The sequence below is a fragment of the Cebus imitator genome, unplaced genomic scaffold, assembly GCF_001604975.1.
Source record: "Cebus imitator isolate Cc_AM_T3 unplaced genomic scaffold, Cebus_imitator-1.0 Scaffold79, whole genome shotgun sequence".
Taxonomy (NCBI): domain Eukaryota; kingdom Metazoa; phylum Chordata; class Mammalia; order Primates; family Cebidae; genus Cebus; species Cebus imitator.
The window spans coordinates 2,794,246-2,812,469 of NW_016107394.1; the positions used below are offsets into that span (position 1 = coordinate 2,794,246).

General features: G+C 38.0%; 1 protein-coding gene and 1 long non-coding RNA gene across 6 annotated transcripts in view; one reads left to right on the top strand and one right to left on the bottom strand.

Annotated features, from left to right (window-relative positions):
• Positions 1–12,941, top strand: part of LOC119471944 — a 20,756-nt gene extending 7,815 nt beyond the window's left edge. The window contains exons 2-3 of the long non-coding RNA XR_005201042.1: positions 10,619–10,623; positions 12,931–12,941. This is a non-coding gene — a long non-coding RNA (uncharacterized LOC119471944). The remainder of the gene's footprint in view (positions 1–10,618; positions 10,624–12,930) is intronic.
• The window catches only part of FCHSD2 (FCH and double SH3 domains 2), a 292,296-nt gene that overhangs the window by 85,637 nt on the left and 188,435 nt on the right, over positions 1–18,224 (bottom strand). For all 5 annotated transcript variants that reach the window (XM_037740096.1, XM_017533100.2, XM_017533103.2 and 2 more), the window contains one exon: positions 5,059–5,181. In XM_037740096.1, the coding sequence (XP_037596024.1) occupies positions 5,059–5,181 (123 nt within the window). The remainder of the gene's footprint in view (positions 1–5,058; positions 5,182–18,224) is intronic.

Here is an 18,224-nt window from a genome sequence, read left to right on the forward strand (position 1 = left end):
GCTCACTGCAACCTCTGCCTCCCAAGTTTGAGAAATTATCCTGCCTCAGCCTCCCAATTAGCTGGGATTACAGGCGTGAGCCACTACACCTGGTTAATTTTTGTATTTGTAGTAGAGATGGGGTTTCACCATCTTGATCAGGCTGGTCTTGAACTCCTGATCTCGTGATCTGCCCGCCTCAGCCTCCCAAAGTGCTGGGATTACTTACAGGCGTAAGCCACCATGCCTGGCCTGAACTTCATTCTTTTGCATGTGGCTATCCAGCTGTTCCAGAATCTTTTCAGTTTTTTTAAGTTTTTTTTTTATTTTTGGAGACAGAGTCTTGCTCTGTTGCCAGGTGCCAGGCTGGAGTGCAGCGGTGCAATCTTGGCTCACTGTAACCTCCGCCTCCTGGGTTCAAGCAATTCTCCTGCCTCAGTCTCTCAAGTAGCTGGGACTACAGACGTGCACCACCACGACCAGCTAATTTTATATTTTAGTAAAGACGGGGTTTTACTATGTTGGCCAGGAGGGTCTTGATCTCTTGACCTCGTGATCTACCCACCTTGGCCTCCCAAAGTGCTGGGACTACAGGCGTGAGCCACCGCGCCCGGCCTCCCAGAACCTTTTTCTAAAGAGAATATTCTTTATCTATTGAATAGTCATGACATCTTTGTTGCAAATCAATTGACCATAGGTGTTTGGGATTATTTCTGAAGGCTCAATTCTATTTCATTGGTCTATATGTCTATACTTATGTCCATATCACACTATCTTTACTACCATAACTGTATAGTAAGTTATGAAATTGGTAAGTGGGTCTTCCAACTTTATTTTTCTGTTTCAATACTGTTTAGACTATTCATGGCCCCTTGTAGTTCCATATTAATTTGAGGACTGGGCCAGGTATGGTGGTTCATGCCTGTAATCCCAGCACTTTGGGAGGCCAAGGCAGGTGAATCACTTGAGGTCAGGAGTTCAAGACCAGCCTGGCTAACTTGGTGAAACCCCATCTTGACTAAAAATACAAAAAAATTAGCCAGGCATGATGGCATATGCCTGTAATTATAGCTATTTGGGAGGCTGAGGCAGGAGAATTGCTTGAACCTGGAAGGTGGAGGTTGCAGTGGGTTGCAGTGAGCTGAGCTCACACCACTGTACTCCAGGCTGGGTGACAGAGTGAGACCCTGTCTCAAATTAAAAAAAAAAATTGAGGACTAGCTTTTCCATTTCTGCAAAAAAAGACTATTCCATATCAAAAAGGAATTCTGATGGAGACTACACTGAATCTGTAGATCACTTTGGGGACTATTACAATATTAGCAATATAAAATCTCCCAATCCATCAACATCTATTATATGTGTTTATTGAAGTCTTTTATTTCTTTCAGCAATGTTTTCTAGTTTTCAGTGTACAGGTCTTCAACTGCTTTTGTTAAATTTATTCCTAAGTAGTTTATTCTTTGAGTATTATTGTAGTTCGAATTATTTTCTTAACTTTCTTTTTGGATGATTCATTGATGGAATATAGAGCTACAACTGATTTTTGTGTTTTTATCTTATACTTTGCTAAATTTATTAGCTCTAGTAATTTTCTTAATGGATTAGCTGACAAATATAATCATGTCATCTGCAAGAAGACGTATTTTAATTCCTCTTTTTTCAATTTAGATATCTTTTATTTATTTTTCTTACTGAATTGCTCTGGCTAGGACTTCTAGTACAATGGTTAATAGCAGTGGTGAAAATGGGTATCCTTGCCTTGTTCCTGATATTAGCAGGGGAAGCTTTCAGTTTTTCATTATTGAATACGATATTGGTTGTAGGGTTTCCACAAATGCTATAATGTTATGTAAGTTTCCTTCTTTTCTAGTTTGCTGAGTGTTTATCACAAAAAAGTACTGATTTTGTCAAGTGCTTTTTCTGTGTCTATTGAAATGATCATAAGGTTTTTTTTCCTTCCTTTTACTTACCTGTTTTTGGTTAGACTTCAAGGTATTAAGAATAGTAACACTTGAAAATTTAATTTCCAAATAAATGTGGAATAACATTGTTATTTTCTGAATTCTTAAATGAGCTTTGTTATTGATTGGTAGGAGTTTCCTTATGGAGACAAAAAGCAAGCAAACTATAAAGGCCAGCAGAGCTATCTTTGGAGTTACTATCCTAGAGAAAATACCTATGACAACATCTGCTTCAGTTACATATACAAAGCACTTCATAAAATATTAAGGAGAAAAGCAAGCTTTATAAATAATTAAAATTTAACAAAAGCTCCTAGGACCATCTGTTTCCATTTAGGGGATGAACGGTATAGAAAGCACTTTAACATTTACAGTATGTTGGTATGAACTGCCACCAAAATATCTTTTGGAATATGTCACATTTTGAACAAAGTAATAATGATATAAAATAAAAAAAATTAAAAAGTGTCAAACTTCTCTTTAGGTTGCTTTCAGCAGTATAACAAGAGTGGCATAACAAGCTCTTTATAACAGCAAAGCATAGGACATGAAACTCGTAGGCATCTTCTGGTACTTGGAACAAAAGGGTACAACTTCTAGAGACATTATCCTTATTAAATTTTTATTCCTACCACTTTCAATTTAAATGTAAGAGCATCTCATTTATTCCTCATCCCTGGGGAGTGAGATACTCATATGAGTGAATGCAGAAAATAAAAGCTTATCTCTTTATGTGTTCAAACTAGTTCATAAATTCTTAATTCATTTTCTATTAAAATGATACAAGCTAAAGAGAATATAGTAGAAGAGCATGGAAAGTATTATGTGTGTGTGTGTAACCTCAGGCCAAGTCGCATAATCTTCTGAGTCCAATTTCCTTCTTATAAATGAACATAGTAATGACAACCTCAAGGGATTCAAGATATACCCCATGCTAAAAGTCCTAGGAAATTATTAAGAATGTGTAAAATATTAGCTATCTGTTATGACTACAATGTTTACATGTTTTATAAACTAAGGGTAATGTGTCCAGTCCAACTTATTCTTGGAAAAAAGTATTTCAAAGAATTCTGCTAGAAGATAACCTCTCTGATAAAATTAGAGAAAATGTAATTGGATTAAAAAATACAATTTATAATAAAATTAGAAATAAAAATGTCACCCTACCACATATTCCAACTGAATGAAAACTGCAAAACTCATTTCTAAATAATCATGGGTTAATAAGGAGAAAAAAATAGAAATAATAACAAAAGCCCTATATATCACACAATTCGGTTCAAGCAGAAAGACACTTTTTAAAAAGCTTTAAATGAATTTACTTAGAAACAAGAAAGACTGAAAACATGGGATCTAAATAGAAAAAGAAGCTTGAGAAATAACAACAACATAAACTGTAAGACAGTAGAAAGAAATAATGAAGATAAAGGCAAAAATTAAGGAAATAGAAACAACAGAAAGGAGCAGAACAAAGGTCATTTTATCTGGTGCATGGCAAAGATTAATAAAATAGACTGGCAAGTCTGGGCAAAATAAGACAGAGGGCACAAACAATATTAAAAATAAAAACAGAGACAGCAATAGAAGCAAACAAGTTTATAAACCAATTTATGACACCAAATCTGATAACTTAAATGAGATGGACAATTGTCTAGGAAAAGTTACCCAAAGATACTGAAAAAGAAATGGAAAACCTAAATGGACAAATAAACTTAAAAAATTTGACCATGGCTGGGCACGGTGGCTCACGCCTGTAATCCTAGCACTCTGGGAGGCCGGGGCAGGTGGATCATTTGAGGCCAGGACTTTGAGACCAGCCTGACCAACATGGTGAAACCTTGTCTCTACTAAAAATAACAAAAACAACAAAATTGATCACTAGTCAAAAATCAACCACTTTATAGAAGGAGCAGATGCTTTTCATAGACTTTTCCAACATTTTTTTCTGAAAAAATTCAAATATAATGCATTAAAATCAAACAAATTATACGTAAATACCTATGCATATACTACAGATTTTTCAATTAACATTTTACTACATTTTCCTTTTTTCTTAGATTTTGGGGGGTAACAATACAGGCAAACAGACATATAACAGGAATTCAAAGCACCAGGCTAGTGATCTTTGCATTTCCATATCAACCTAGCATTTTTAACATTTTTCTAAATGAAGAATTGGGAGCTCTGGTACAGTGAAAACAAGAATATATACACAAGAGGCATTTGGGATGAAGAGTCTATGCCCCTTTTCTTTCCTATCTTTGGACACTGTCATGTGAAAATGGGTATCCTAATCCCTCTTCTATAAGTATTAGCCAGTTCTCACTCTCCCTGACAAAAAAAAAAAAAAAAAGAATTGAACTGGATCTTTAAAGTAGCAGTTATAGAATGCATATATATATTTAAATGCATTCCTTTAGTCAGGAAATATTTATTGTGCATTTAATTTATCAGATAAAAAACATTTACTAACCACAGGAACTATTTATCTTCCAAAAGACAGTTTCACAATTGTAAAACATTTTAATCTATCAAATCTTGAGGAAAAGTCATTACATTTATTTTTTCTGCATACAATGTGACATGTCAGCAAACCTGATGGATAGCAACACTTTAAAATGAAAAGACTGCTATTGAAAAATGACAGCATATATATAGTAGGGCTTAATTTGTAAAATAAAAACAAAAACCACAAAAACCAAGACACTACAGTATTTATTTCTGTATCAATTATAAAATGCTCCTTTTCTCTCTGTGCTCTTATAATACCCTTTGTATTGACACACAACCTACTGTTTCCCCCGTGTGAACAGAACGTATTCAAACTCTGGGTAGAAGTTCAAATCCCTCTCAAAGGCAATGTATATGGCAATGGACCAATGTTCTAAACCAGCTTGTATCATCACCTTCCTTTTTGCCCTTGGTGCATCTTCACCAACTCATCAACAAGGAGAACAGAATCTCCTCCAACTTTGTTAGAAGGAATGCTGTTTCCAGAAAATTTGTCCTTAAATGCATTCTTCTAATATCACTGGTACCTTCATTTTCTTTGTATGCAGAAATACTTTAGCTTCTAAGTTGGATAACACTACACACTGCGCTAAAGGTAACTTACCTTGCTGGAGTTTTCTAATAAAAACTGGAATGTGTTCTGCACAGCTTGGCATGTTTCTAGCTCAGTCCGGCTGAAGGTTATTAAATAATCCTTGAGATGATCATACACATTTCCATCCAGAGCCTGTAACACAGGAGTAAATAAAAGCAGGAAAAAACTATAGCAAAGTTTTGACGTGTGATACCTTCTGCCTATGAGAAAAGTAGGTATGTTAAGTTTAAAATTTGTTAATAATAAATGGACAAAAGATACAGATTGTAAGTAAATATGAACAGTTAACAATCACTTCAGAAAATGTTGAATCTCTCTAATAAACAGGAACTAAAAAAGGTAAGATCCAATATTAGTAAAGCTGTGGGAAAATAGGACACAACTTAGAGACAAAATGAGTGGGTTCTGATCTTTCCTAATCTGGTTAAGCTTAGGAGTTAAGTGAAATAACAAATGTGAAAGGATGCAGGTGCAGTGCCTGGAAAAGAGTAGACACTCTATAACAATCTCCTCCATTTTCCCCCAAACCATTATTGGTAGGATTATAAATTAGTGTATGTATATTTACTAAACAGCAGTCAGATAAAAAACACAACAAAACTATTTAAAAAAGAAAAACGACTCAGAGATACTGCTTTGGGGAAGAAAAACCAGTGTAATATCTATGAAGCATTTGAAAACTCTTATTTCCTTAAACATCTGTAACAGGAATCTTTGAAACCGGAAAAAAAAAAAGAGAGAAAAATCACTGAACATTTGAGAAATAATTAAGCTATGATGTATACAGCCACCAAAATAAAAGCTGTGGAAACTGTATAGATGAAAAGTATGTACCAAATAATTTTAGATTAAAAAAAGAATATACTTATACATACTAGCAACAACTATGGAAAAATATGATAATAATTAATAATAACAATAATCAAGGTTCTGAAGTCTTGCCAATCAGTAGAGGTAAAAATCGCAGTATAAAATTCACCTAATATAAGTCACCATTTTAACAATTTTAAAGTGTACAACTCAGTGGCTTTTAGTACACTGATGAAGCTATATAACAATTTCCATTATCTAATTCCACCACTTCTCCAAAAACACTGTACTAGTTAAGTACTCATTCTCCATCCCTTCCTTCCTCCCTCCACCCCCCTGGCAACCACGAGTCTGCTTTCTACTTCTATGGATTTGCCTACTCTGGATATTTCATATAAATGAAATCACATACTATATGACTTTTTGTGCCTGGCTTCTGTCACTCAGCATAATATTTTCAAGGTTCATTGATTTGCTAAGTACTTCATTCCTTTTTACAGCTTAATAATATTCTGTTATACCACATTTTATTAATCAGGTGATATAAATTTGCCTTTCCCCCACTTTTTGACTATTATAAATAATGCTGCTATGAACATTTGTGTACAAGTTTTTGTTTGAGCACCTTTTTCCATTTCTTTTGGGAATATACCCAGGAATGGAATTGCTGAGTATATTATATGATAAAGAACCATGTCTAATTTTGAGGAACTGTCAAAGTGCTTTCCACAGTGACTGCAACATTTTACCTTTCTACTAGCAATGTTATGAGGGTTCAAATTCTCTACACCCTTGCCAACAGTTATTCTTTTGTATTTTGGTATTTTTTTAAATTATGAAAGCTATATTAGTGGTTAGGAATGGTATCTCTTTGTGGTTTTGATCTGCATTTCTCTAATGACTAATTATGTTGAGCATCTTTTCATGTGCTTATTGGCCATCTGTATATCTTCTTTGGAGAAATGCCTACTCAAGTCCTTAACTCATTTTTCAATTAGGTTGTCAGGCTGGGCACGGTGGTTCATGCCTGTAATCCCAGCACTTTGGGAGGCTGAGGCGGGTGGATCATGAGGTCAAGAGTTTGAGACCAGCCTGGCCAACATGGTGAAACCCCATCTCTTCTAGAAATACAAAAATTAGCCAGGCGTGCGCCTGTAATCCCAGCTACTTGGGGGGCTGAGGCACGAGAATTGCTTGAACCTGGGAGACAGAGGTTACAGTGAGCCAAGATCGCACCATTGCACTCCAGCTCTGGGCAACAGAGCATGACTCCATCTCAGAAAAATAAATACATAAATAAATTAGGTTGTCTTTTGTTGTTGGAGTGTAAGAATTCCTTATATATTCTGGATACTAGATTCTTACAACATATATGATTTGCAAATATTTTCTCCCATTTTGTGGGCTTTTTACTTTCTTGAAAATTTCTTTTGATGTATAAAAGTTTTACTTTTTTAAAAAAGAGATAGGGTCTTGTCATGTTTTCCAGGCTGGACTCAAACATCTGGGCTCCAGTAATCCTCCTGTCTCAGCCTCCCAAATAGCTGGGACAACAGGCAGTCTATTCGGCTTACAAGTTTTAAATTTTGATGCAGTCTAACTTAGCTACTTTTCTTTTGTTGCTTCCGTGTTGGTATTATATCTAAGAATCATCAGTGGAGGTCTTCCATTGTATCTTATGTTTGGCTGTTACATTAAACTTTTAGTATGACTTTTTTTTAAAATACACAAATTCTGTCCAAAAAACACTGGGTAATAAAGCCACACCTTCTGTAATGCTTACACCACTAGATGACACCATTGAGCACTTTAAATTTAGGCACTGCAAATGTTTTTAGTATGATTTCCATGTAATTATGTAACATTACCAGAGACACTGCTGGTTTATTAAGTCTGAACAAAATTTCCTGTATCAGGGCATACTTTCCCTGAACTTGTTTAAAAAAAGAACATATAACAGCTTCTGATACATGGTTTCTGCCTTAGAAATGGTCTTGGTGGACAATCATAACATGATTATGTTTTTGCAAGAAACCACTGGTGTATTTTGAGTATAGTAAATGGTAATATGGTTATTGTGAGCTCCAAAAAAAAAAAAAAAAAAAAGGGGGGGGCATGATTTTAAGGTGAATCAAATACCCACACAGTTTCTATTTTCTCAGTGCAATATAGATAGTACCCACTGTGCTGTGCCCGGACTCTGTGCTAGCTTTATGGGTGAAGTGAGAGGGAGGAGAAAAGTTGAAAAAAGAAAATCGAAGTTCTGGTGGTACTTCTCTTTTTGACCTTACTATAATCAGGATTATTTCTGAAAGGTATTTTTCACTAAAGGAATTGTACTATTAATTTTGATAGAAGTATATCACAAATCAGGAATTATACATTCACTCAGCTTCTTAAATCCTACTTTAAAAATTCTAACTGGGTACAGTGACATGAGCCTATGATCTCAGCTACTTGGGACACTGAGGCAGGAAGGCTGTTTGAGCCCAAACAGTCTTTGAGTTTTAATCAGCAGTCATCTATGATCATGCCACTGCACCCCAGCCTGGACAACAGAGCAAGACCCTATCTTTAAAATAAATAAATAAATTCTAAACACTTTTATAAAGACATTCAAGAAGTAATTTGTTTCTATATTTCACTTCAGCAATAAAACATATATTATCTCATCATGAGATAATAACTGACACATGTATCCCAGGGTCCACCAGTAGACATGATCATCCAAACAGCTGCCAAAGCCTTACCAAAGTGACAGCAGTGGCTGCTGCCATCATGCCAGCTACAGCAGGGCAGCACTGCTGGGGCTGCATACTCCATGGAGCCAGTGGGAGCCCTGCCCCTTCTGAGTTGGGATGGGAGCTCCCCAGGTGCCACTGTAGTCTCCCAAACTGCAGCTGCAGACCCTGGCCTCCCGGGAGGGGCTACAGCTGCCCAAACTGCAGCTGTGGATCCGAGCTTCCCTGTGTTCTTGGGGCACACCTGGGAAGGGCACCTGCCCCTGTCCCTGCTGGCTTGGGGATGTCTGTTCCTGCTGCCTGGCTTCTCTCCTCTCCTGGAGCCTGCTCTGATCAGTGGGGCTGTGGTTGATCCCCAGGGCCCGGAATAGCAGCAGGGGGCAGAGTCCTGGGCAGAAGCGGGGTGGGTTCCCAGCAAGGCACCACCTTCAGGCCGGGGAGGGCCTAAAGACTGGGGTCTGGACTGCCAGTCCAGCAGACTAGAGTGGGAACTTGTAGTGCCACTTCTAGGTTTTCATATAGCCACTCACCCAATCAGCACACCGGTCCTCCCCTCTGAGGTCCATAAAAGCCCTGGGCTCAGTCAGGGGAGAGGATGGCCAGAGGAGGAAGAGGGCAGAGAGAGGATGGGATGAATAGTTGCAGAGTACTCTCTCTGCTGATAGCTAGAGATGATGGGACAGCCAGCTGCAGGAGCTACCCTCTCTGCTGAGAGCTTCAGTGACCTGCAGAGATGTCCAAATGACTTGCCTGTGGAGAAAAGCTACCCTCTCCAGGGCCTCCTCTCTGCCGAGAGCTGAACACTCCAGGGGATGATCTGCCTACAGAGAGGAGCTACCCACTCCTCTGCTGTTCTAACAGTAAATAAAACTCTTCTTCACTCTTCACTTGTCTGCCTACCTCATGCTTCCTGGATGCAGGACAAGAACTTGGGCAAAGGCACCAAGGCCACAGAGGTTCCTGACCAGAAAAATTGGCACCCCAGAGATCCCGTAACAAAAAAAGTTTAATTAGAAATACTGAACTTTTGTTGACAGCTTTGAATTTAGATGTAGAAGCATCTTTCTTCACTTAAGATGGAAGAATGTCAACCAGAATTATACAGAGGTGCATTATTTAATATAAAAGAGTTTAAAAAAATGGCAACTTGGTGCACTAGCAGTACCTAACTATTTATATTAAAAAGATTTACCTCCAACAGGGATTTGGACCATTCTTTTTAAAAAGGCAAATCCCAACTTAATAGTAATATCCTAGTTTTTACTATCCTAACAATCGACAAGCACAAAACAAATGTATTTCAGTCCTGCCCTCTCTTCTTTTACAGGTAGACAAAAAACCCTGTAAGCCTTAGGGGTAAGGAAGATTCCTTCAGATACTAGCTGCCTTCCATTTTCTAAGGCCTAACTAAACCAGTTGTTCCCAAAGTTAAATACACCTGAGAATCCCTGCAGAGCTTATAAAAACATAGATTGTTTCAGCATAGTGAGGCTATTCTGTATACTACCACAATGGTGGATACATGTCATTATACATTATGGTAAACCCAGATTGTACAATGTAAAGAATGAACCCTAAGGTAAACTACGAATTTAGGGTGATGATGATGGTGTCAACATAGGTTCATGTATTGTAACAAATATACCACTCTGGTGGGGGATATTGATAGTGGGAGGAAATCTAGGGGAAGAGAGATCTCTGTACCTTCTGTTGAATTTTGTTGTGGAACTAAAACTGCTCTAAACAATAAAGTCTGTTTTAAAAAACAAACAAATTGCTGGGCCCCACTCCCAGTCTCTGATTCAGTAGGCTGAAGTTGGGCCCTAAGAGTCTGCATTTTCTAACAACTTGCCACTGGCCTGGGACCATACTTTGAAAACTATTGAACTGCACAGTTACTTTAGCTGACTGACTAGGTTGGGCATTTATGTGGACTTAGATTCTGGTGACCCTCTGGAAGTAGAGTGGCTGCAGGCAGAGAAGCCTACCATCCTGAATAGAGTCAAGAGCACCAAAAGGTACTGTTACTGTAGATGGATCAGCAGCTGTTTTCTACTGGCAATCATGCTCTACTTCAGCTGCGAGACAGGAAAGAGCTTGAGCTCTGAAACCAGTTGGATGCGGGTTAGAATCCCAGAGCTTTTACTTACTTTATCATGTTGATGGTTTTCTTATTTGTAATTAAGGAAAGTGGGAGTACCACATACTCCACAGGACGTAGTGAAGATTAAGTAAGGTAATGGATGTGGTATAATGTTAGTCATTCTTGCCTTGCTTTAAAATCATCAGTGCATTGGCCACATATTGATAATGGTTAAAGCTGGGTAATGAGTACATGGGGGTCATTATACTGCCTTTTTTTTTTTCCCATTCAGTGTATATTGAAAATTTTTCATAGAAAAAGAAAAAGAAAACCTGAATATGAGGTTAAAAAAAATCCACAATTTTTTTTTTTCCAATGGCTCCTGCTGTATATTTTGAAAAGTAGAAATTCTTCAGCTGGCATTTAAGATTCTTTACAATCTGGTCCCAACATAACTCTCTCTCATTAGCACCATATCTCATCACTGTTCTCTACATTATACTCTATATCCCAACCATACTGAGTTATTTTGGAAAATGACATTCACTTTCATGTTTTCAATTAAGTTATACTCTTGGCCTAGAATGTCCTTTCCCCCTTCTCTTCCACTTAAATACTACTACTACTACTAATAATGATGGTTAGCACAGGCAACCAACATTCACTAATGGCTTACTGAGTTCCAAGTGCTTTACAAAACTGATTCAACTAGCTTTTCCTTAGTGTTCCCACAATATTCTTTTATATGCTCTATGGGTATTATTGCAAATCATGGATTGAATCTTATTTAAGTAGGTGAGAGGAGGCCCATTTGATCAGAAGCCTCCTTCAATGGAGATTAACCTTAAAATATCTTTCCAGCTATTCAACACCCAGAATTCCCTGCATTTTAATTACCGCCTTTGCAAGGCTGTGGTACTTACTAACCTGCACATGAACTAATTTTCTGGTGGGTAAGATAGCTGGAGGCCTTCTGGCCTGGGTGAATTATTGCTAGTGTGCATAGAGTTAATGCAGGTGATACAAAAATTAAGAAACAGTTGGAATTCAAAGCACAGGAAGTGGATGACAACCCTATGATTTGCTCCAGCCCTCTGCCTTAACTGCAATTGTCTGAACCAATGATGGCCTCTAGAGATAAAGTTCAAGGCAATTCTGGGTAGTACTATCTCAACATGGTTTGTGACTGGAAGGCAGATGACATAAATATTTATATGGACTTTGATTAAAAAGCCAATGATTAGAATAAAAATAGTCCCAAAAAGTAGAACCAAAGAGCTTGAAAATGCTTTTTACAAACTCCCCACCATTTTATTTAAAACACTATATTGAAACCATTTAAATACATGTCAGATTTTCCCAAAACACCCTTAATTCCTGACGAACAGGCAGCACTTGCTTCTTCCCTTTATCCTATCCTTAGCAGAGAAGGCCTCTAATAAATGATGATTGAAATGAATCAAACTGAGAAGGGTGTGAACTCAAAAGCAGACCCCAGTTGTATAAGCAGGAAAGCACCAGAGAAACATTTTGAGAGTGAAGTAAAGAACGAGGCATTTATCTTAATTGGGTCACCTTTATTATGATGAAAAAAATAATATGTTGTGAAAGCTGATTACACAAATTGACGGAGTCTTGCTCTGTCGCCCAGGCTGGGGTACAGTGGTGTAATCTTGGCTCACTGCAACCTCTGCTTCCTGGGTTCAAGTGATTCTCCTGCTTCAGCTTCCTGAATAGCTGGGATTACAGGCATGCACCACTATGCATAACGTGTGTGTGTGTGTGTGTGTGTGTGTGTGTGTGTGTGTGTGTGTGTGTNTGTGTGTGTGTGTGTGTGTGTGTGTGTGTTTGTGTTTTAGTAGAGATGGGGTTTCATCATGTTGGCCAGGCTGGTCTCGAACTCCTGGCCTCAAGTGATCCGCCCACCTCAGCCTCCCAAAGTGCTCTGGGACTACAAGGTGTGAGCCACCACGCCCTTCCTTAAATTTTTTAATAAAATAAAAAAATTTTTTAAAATTATTTTTTAAAAACTCCTCTTACATCTTACATAACAGTATCCAGCAAACATCTATCAAATACAATTGTACAGACAAGGTCAGATACCTATACATATATTCTTCACAAGATCTTGTAACAGCATTCTGAGTCAATGCTATCAGACTGACTTTTATTTTGACCAGACACTACTTCCCTCCTTTTTTTTTTTTTTTTTCTTGAAACAGAGTCTCACTCTGTCGCCTAGGCTAGAGTACAATGGCGTGATCTCGGCTCACTGAAATCTCCCCGGATTCAAGTGATTCTCCTGCTTCAGCCTTCTGAGTAGTTGGGATTACAGGCGCCTGCCATCATACCCGGCTAATTTTGTATTTTTAGTAGAGACAGGGTTTCACCGTGTTAGCCAGACTGGTCTCAAACTCCTGACCTCATGATCCACCAGCCTCGGCCTCCCAAAGTGCTAGGATTACTGGCGTGAGCCATTATACCTGGCGTCCTCCTCTGACTTTCAAACCTGTGTATCAAACTGCCTCTTAGATTGAATGATTCTCTTTTCCACCTGCTTTTCTTTTTGGGTTCCTCAATGTGTGATGGCACTAATCAGTCGCCTGCCTGTGGCAGAAACCTAACTCCCCATTCCCTTTCCCTACTATACTTTCTCTGCAATGCACAGTTTTTGGCTTCTCTAACATTCCTTTTTTGCCTCTGAGCTTTCACAAAGACTTTTCTTCTGCCTTGACTACTCTCTGCTTTCTCTCCCATGATCTGGCTCACTCTTATCAGCCTTAGTATCTTCACTTAATCATCTACTCTGGATATCTCTATTGTCTTTTTGCTTCATAACTCCTGATCATAGCGTAAAACCTCATGCTGGTGATATTTGTTTGTATGTCCCTCTTTTTGTTTAAGTTCCATAAAGGGAGAGATCAGCTCTGTCTGTTTACCATTCCATCTTCTATGCTGAATATAGGGTTTGGCATACTGGTGGAGCTCAATAAATATCCGTTCAACAAATAATACACCAATCAGAATTCACATGATTACAAAAAAATGAATAAACCTATACTTGAGCCCCATAACTGAGAAGTCTAATGATGTTACATAACATTTATAAAATTGTATATAACTTAAAAAAGTAATTAATTTCACAAAACTCTAATTCAGTAGTTTTCAAATATTTTCAGTAGTGGCATCTTTTTATGTGGAATTCCAAGACATAAAATATATATAATCTTGCATGCTTTCTTCTTCCTTCTAGCAACAGATCCTGCTCTCCTGAACTAAGGGGTAAACCTGCAGGGCAGGCAGATATGCAAGACAGAACCTCAAACCACGGCCCTCGCCCCTAATTACTGGGTGGAGGTGGTCCCTTGATCTAAATTAGTCATCCCCAGGATCGAAGCTGAAAGATTAGTCCAAAAATGGCCTGTCCTTCCCACCAAACGGCTATTCTTCCTACCAAGAGGATAGAGCCTATCTGTAGTAGGAAGGAATTAGACCAACTCACAGAGAAAGGCAGTGATGAGAAATTTGGCAAAGTGAAGATGGGAATGGCAGGCAGAAGCAAGGAACGCTGTCCTTGAATTGGGTAGTTCTTGATTGAGTAAGCACCACCTCATCCTTTCTATGATTTGGTTGAGCCAACAAATTCCTCTGTTTTGCCTAAGCTACTTTGAGTTGGGTCATTTTTACTTGCAATTGAAAGACTTCTTACTTTAGTAACAAATGATAACCAACTTACACTAGCCATATCCAAACAGTTTTTGCATACATATGTTCATAAATGGCAGGATAAGCATTCTTTCCAGGTTTATATAAATGTGAGTTAATCTGGCAGAATGAACTCCTTGGTGGTCTCCAATATGCAAAAACTTGGCAGGTAATTTATTCAAATATACTTTAAAAAAATAGTCAAACTTTTTTACTATTTGACACAAACTTCCAGGAGAATAATTCTGTAATAATTGAGAAACTAAGAAACCATTGGGACTCTGAGCACAAATATGTTTTAATGACTCAGCAATGTTTCTAAACAATTGAATTTGAATGCCTCTAAGCAGCCACATTTTTTCCAGGTAGTTATTAGACCACACACTCCCTTACATATTACCTCTGCCCTCTTTATTCATTTGACTTACTTGATCCCTAAAATCAGTTGAGTTTGGAACCCAAACTCATAATGTTAAATACTCAAGATAGTGGGGGGGGGGGAAGGGAATATTCTAAGGACATATTCAGAAACTTAGAAATCTGGAATGTTCCACTAAACATTTATTTTAAAAGAAGTGTAAATGTCCTAGAACTTGAAGAAGATTATGATGAATTAGGAGGGAAAATGGGTCATTTTCATAAGCATTTGATGTAATTTCCCCTAAAGTAAGAAGTTTAAACAGTGGCCTCCTTATTTAGATCCAGGAAGGGCACAGATTCTCCAGTCATAGAGTTATGCTGAAATCCCTTGAGTTTCCTTAATGCAGCCTAGAAAAACAAACTCTTCTTTTCTCAGAGAAATGGGCATTTCTAAAATAGCCTTTGGTAAAAGTCAAGGATATAAATATCAAGATGATGATAAATGTAAGTTGTCTTAAAATTAAATCATGAAATTCTACAGTCTGCTGATATTGGAAGAAAACACTGATTGCCTCCCTGCTTTTGTTTCTCTTTCTCAGAAGACCCCTAATCAGGTTACAAAGAGAAAGTAGCTTTTTAAAGAAATCTAAACAAGTATTGGGCTGTATTTGCATTATTGTAGCTGAATCTGCCAACTGATATAAAGTAAAACCAGAAACATATCACCTAATTTTTTATGTGGTTGTTTTTATACGTGGTTGTTTCATTTAAAAGCGCTGAGTTACTTCAGGTTACTTCAGGTTCTATGAAAGAGGAAACAAATAAGGAAGTTCATGTCTGTAAATTACAAAACCAGGAAAGGAAAATTTCAATGCTGTGTTTCTATAAAGTTTGTGTTATCATCTTGCATTACTAGCAGAATGCAAGATAAGTCAGACGCCGGAAAAAGGTCTGCTGTACTACTTATGGTCACCCAGTTGCAAGTGTGCTACAACCACATAATATTTAGGTTGCCATCTCAAAAGAGCATAGGCAATACAGAGCCCTGAACCATATATACTTTCAACCCTAGTTCTACCACTCACTAGCAACATCACTCTGGGAAGACAATGACCATTTTTGAGCTTTCCATTCCTTATCTGACAGAGTCAGAAGAGAATGGTGTGTGTAAATGGTGTTATTAAAATCATAGGGCTTAACCATTTCTATGTTATACCAGAGAATTTAATCTATCTCCCCTGTAGAACTATAGTTAAGAAATTTTGGTGACAGACTTGGTTTCTGAATCTGACTCTATTAGGTACCTGAGCAGCAGAACTGCTCTAAGTCTGTTACCTTGTCACAACTCAACAACCACTTATCACACCTTAATAACAACCACTCACAGCTGAGTGACCATAAGAAGTACAGCAGACCTTTTTCAGGCCTCTGACTTATCTTGCATGCTAGTAGTAATGCAAGAGGATAACACAAACTTTATGGAAAAACAGCATTGAAATTTTCCTTTTCTTGTTTTGTAATTTACAGACATAAACTTCCTTATTTGTTTCCTCTTTCATAGAACCTGAAGTAACTCAGCACTTTTAAATAAAATAATTAAAAAGCCGGGCGCGGTGGCTCAAGCCTGTAATCCCAGCACTTTGGGAGGCCGAGGCGGGTGGATCACGAGGTCAAGAGATCGAGACCATCCTGGTCAACATGGTGAAACCCCGTCTCTACTAAAAATACAAAAAATTAGCTGGGCATGGTGGCGCGTGCCTGTAATCCCAGCTACTCAGGAGGCTGAGGCAGGAGAATTGCCTGAACCCAGGAGGCGGAGGTTGCGGTGAGCCGAGATCGCGCCATTGCACTCCAGCCTGGGTAACGAGCAAAACTCCGTCCCCCCCCCAAAAAAAAATAAAAAAAAATAAAAAATTAAAAAATAGTATATCCTCAAAAGGTCTGTTAAATCGATATTTTCTATATATCATTTTAATTCCCTTGTTTCTTTTACTATATATTCTGGGATGGTTTCCTGGGAATTATTAGTGTGATTTTATCAAACTCAAGAGTCTCGGCCAGGCGACATGGCTCACGCCTGTAATCCCAGCATTTTGGAAGGCCAAGATGGGAGGTTTGCTTGAGGGCAGGAGTTGGAGATCAGCCTGATCAACATAGCAAGACCCCATCTCTAATTTAAAAAAGAAATAAAAAATTAACAATTAAAAAAAAGAATCTCAATTGACTGACTTTTAAATTCAGATTCTCCCTTCTGTCAATTCAACTTTGCTGCTGAAGACTACTAGTATATTTTTATTTCAGTTATTGTATTTTTAACTCTAGAATTTCTATTTGATCCCTTTTTATAATTTGTATCTCTTTGAGGATATTCTTTATTTGGTGAGATATCATTCTCACTTTCCTTCAGTTCTTCAGATGTGGTTTCTTTTAGCTCTTTGTAATATATTAAAAATAGGCAATTTAAAATCTTTTGGACTTCCTTGGAGACAGTTTCCCTTGTCTCCTTTTTACCCTGCGTATGGGCTATATATTCCTGTTTTTTCACATGCTTCACAACCTTGTTAAAAATGAAATATTTAAATAGCAGGATTCTGCTCACCAACCATACCATCCAATAGCAAAGAGGAGCTCTTCCTTAGCTATGCTACTGATGACAAACAGAATATGAACACAGTTGCATGGCTGCAGGAAGACAGAGATAGAGGGCCAAAGGTTTGATGGAGAATTCTTAAGGCTTTTGGAGAAACTACAATAGAAGTTTAGCTATTTAGGTATCGAAACCAGAAAAATGTACAGATTAGACAGTAAATAAGATGCTGCAAACAAAAGAATTGTCGGAGAATTTTCCTATATTCATCTTTTGGCCGTGTTATTTAAATGGTCTCTTTTGTGTGCATTTTTGACATCAAAGTATTGAACTAGCAGAAAGCATTTAGCATAAAGAAATATAAAGCTTTAGCATTAGTTCAGGAAGCAATATCTCTGATATTGGCAATCTGAGTATTCCTTACATTGACATTTTAGGGAAGAGTTAATATACATTTCATGGACCTATGGGACCATTAACAGAAAGGAAATAGTCTGATCTCCTGAGATGTTTCCATTGCTCTCGTCCCATGGTCTGATCCTTTACAGCTCCCAAACAGCCTCTAATAGGAATAATCTTTTTTTTTTCTTTTTTAATTGAGACACAGTCTTGTTCCATTGCCCAGGCTGAAATGCAGTGGCATGGTCTTGGGTCACTGCAACCTCTGCCCCCTAGGGTTCAAGCGATTCTCCTGCCTCAGCCCCCCAAGTAGCTGGGATTACAGGCACGTGCCACCATGCCCAGCTAATTTTTGTATTTTTAGTAGAGACGGGATTTCAGCATGTTGGTCAGGCTGGTCTTGAACTCCTGACCTCATGATCCGCCTGCCTCAGCATCCCAAAGTGCTGAGATTAGAGGCATGAGCCACCACACCTGGCAAAACTCAATG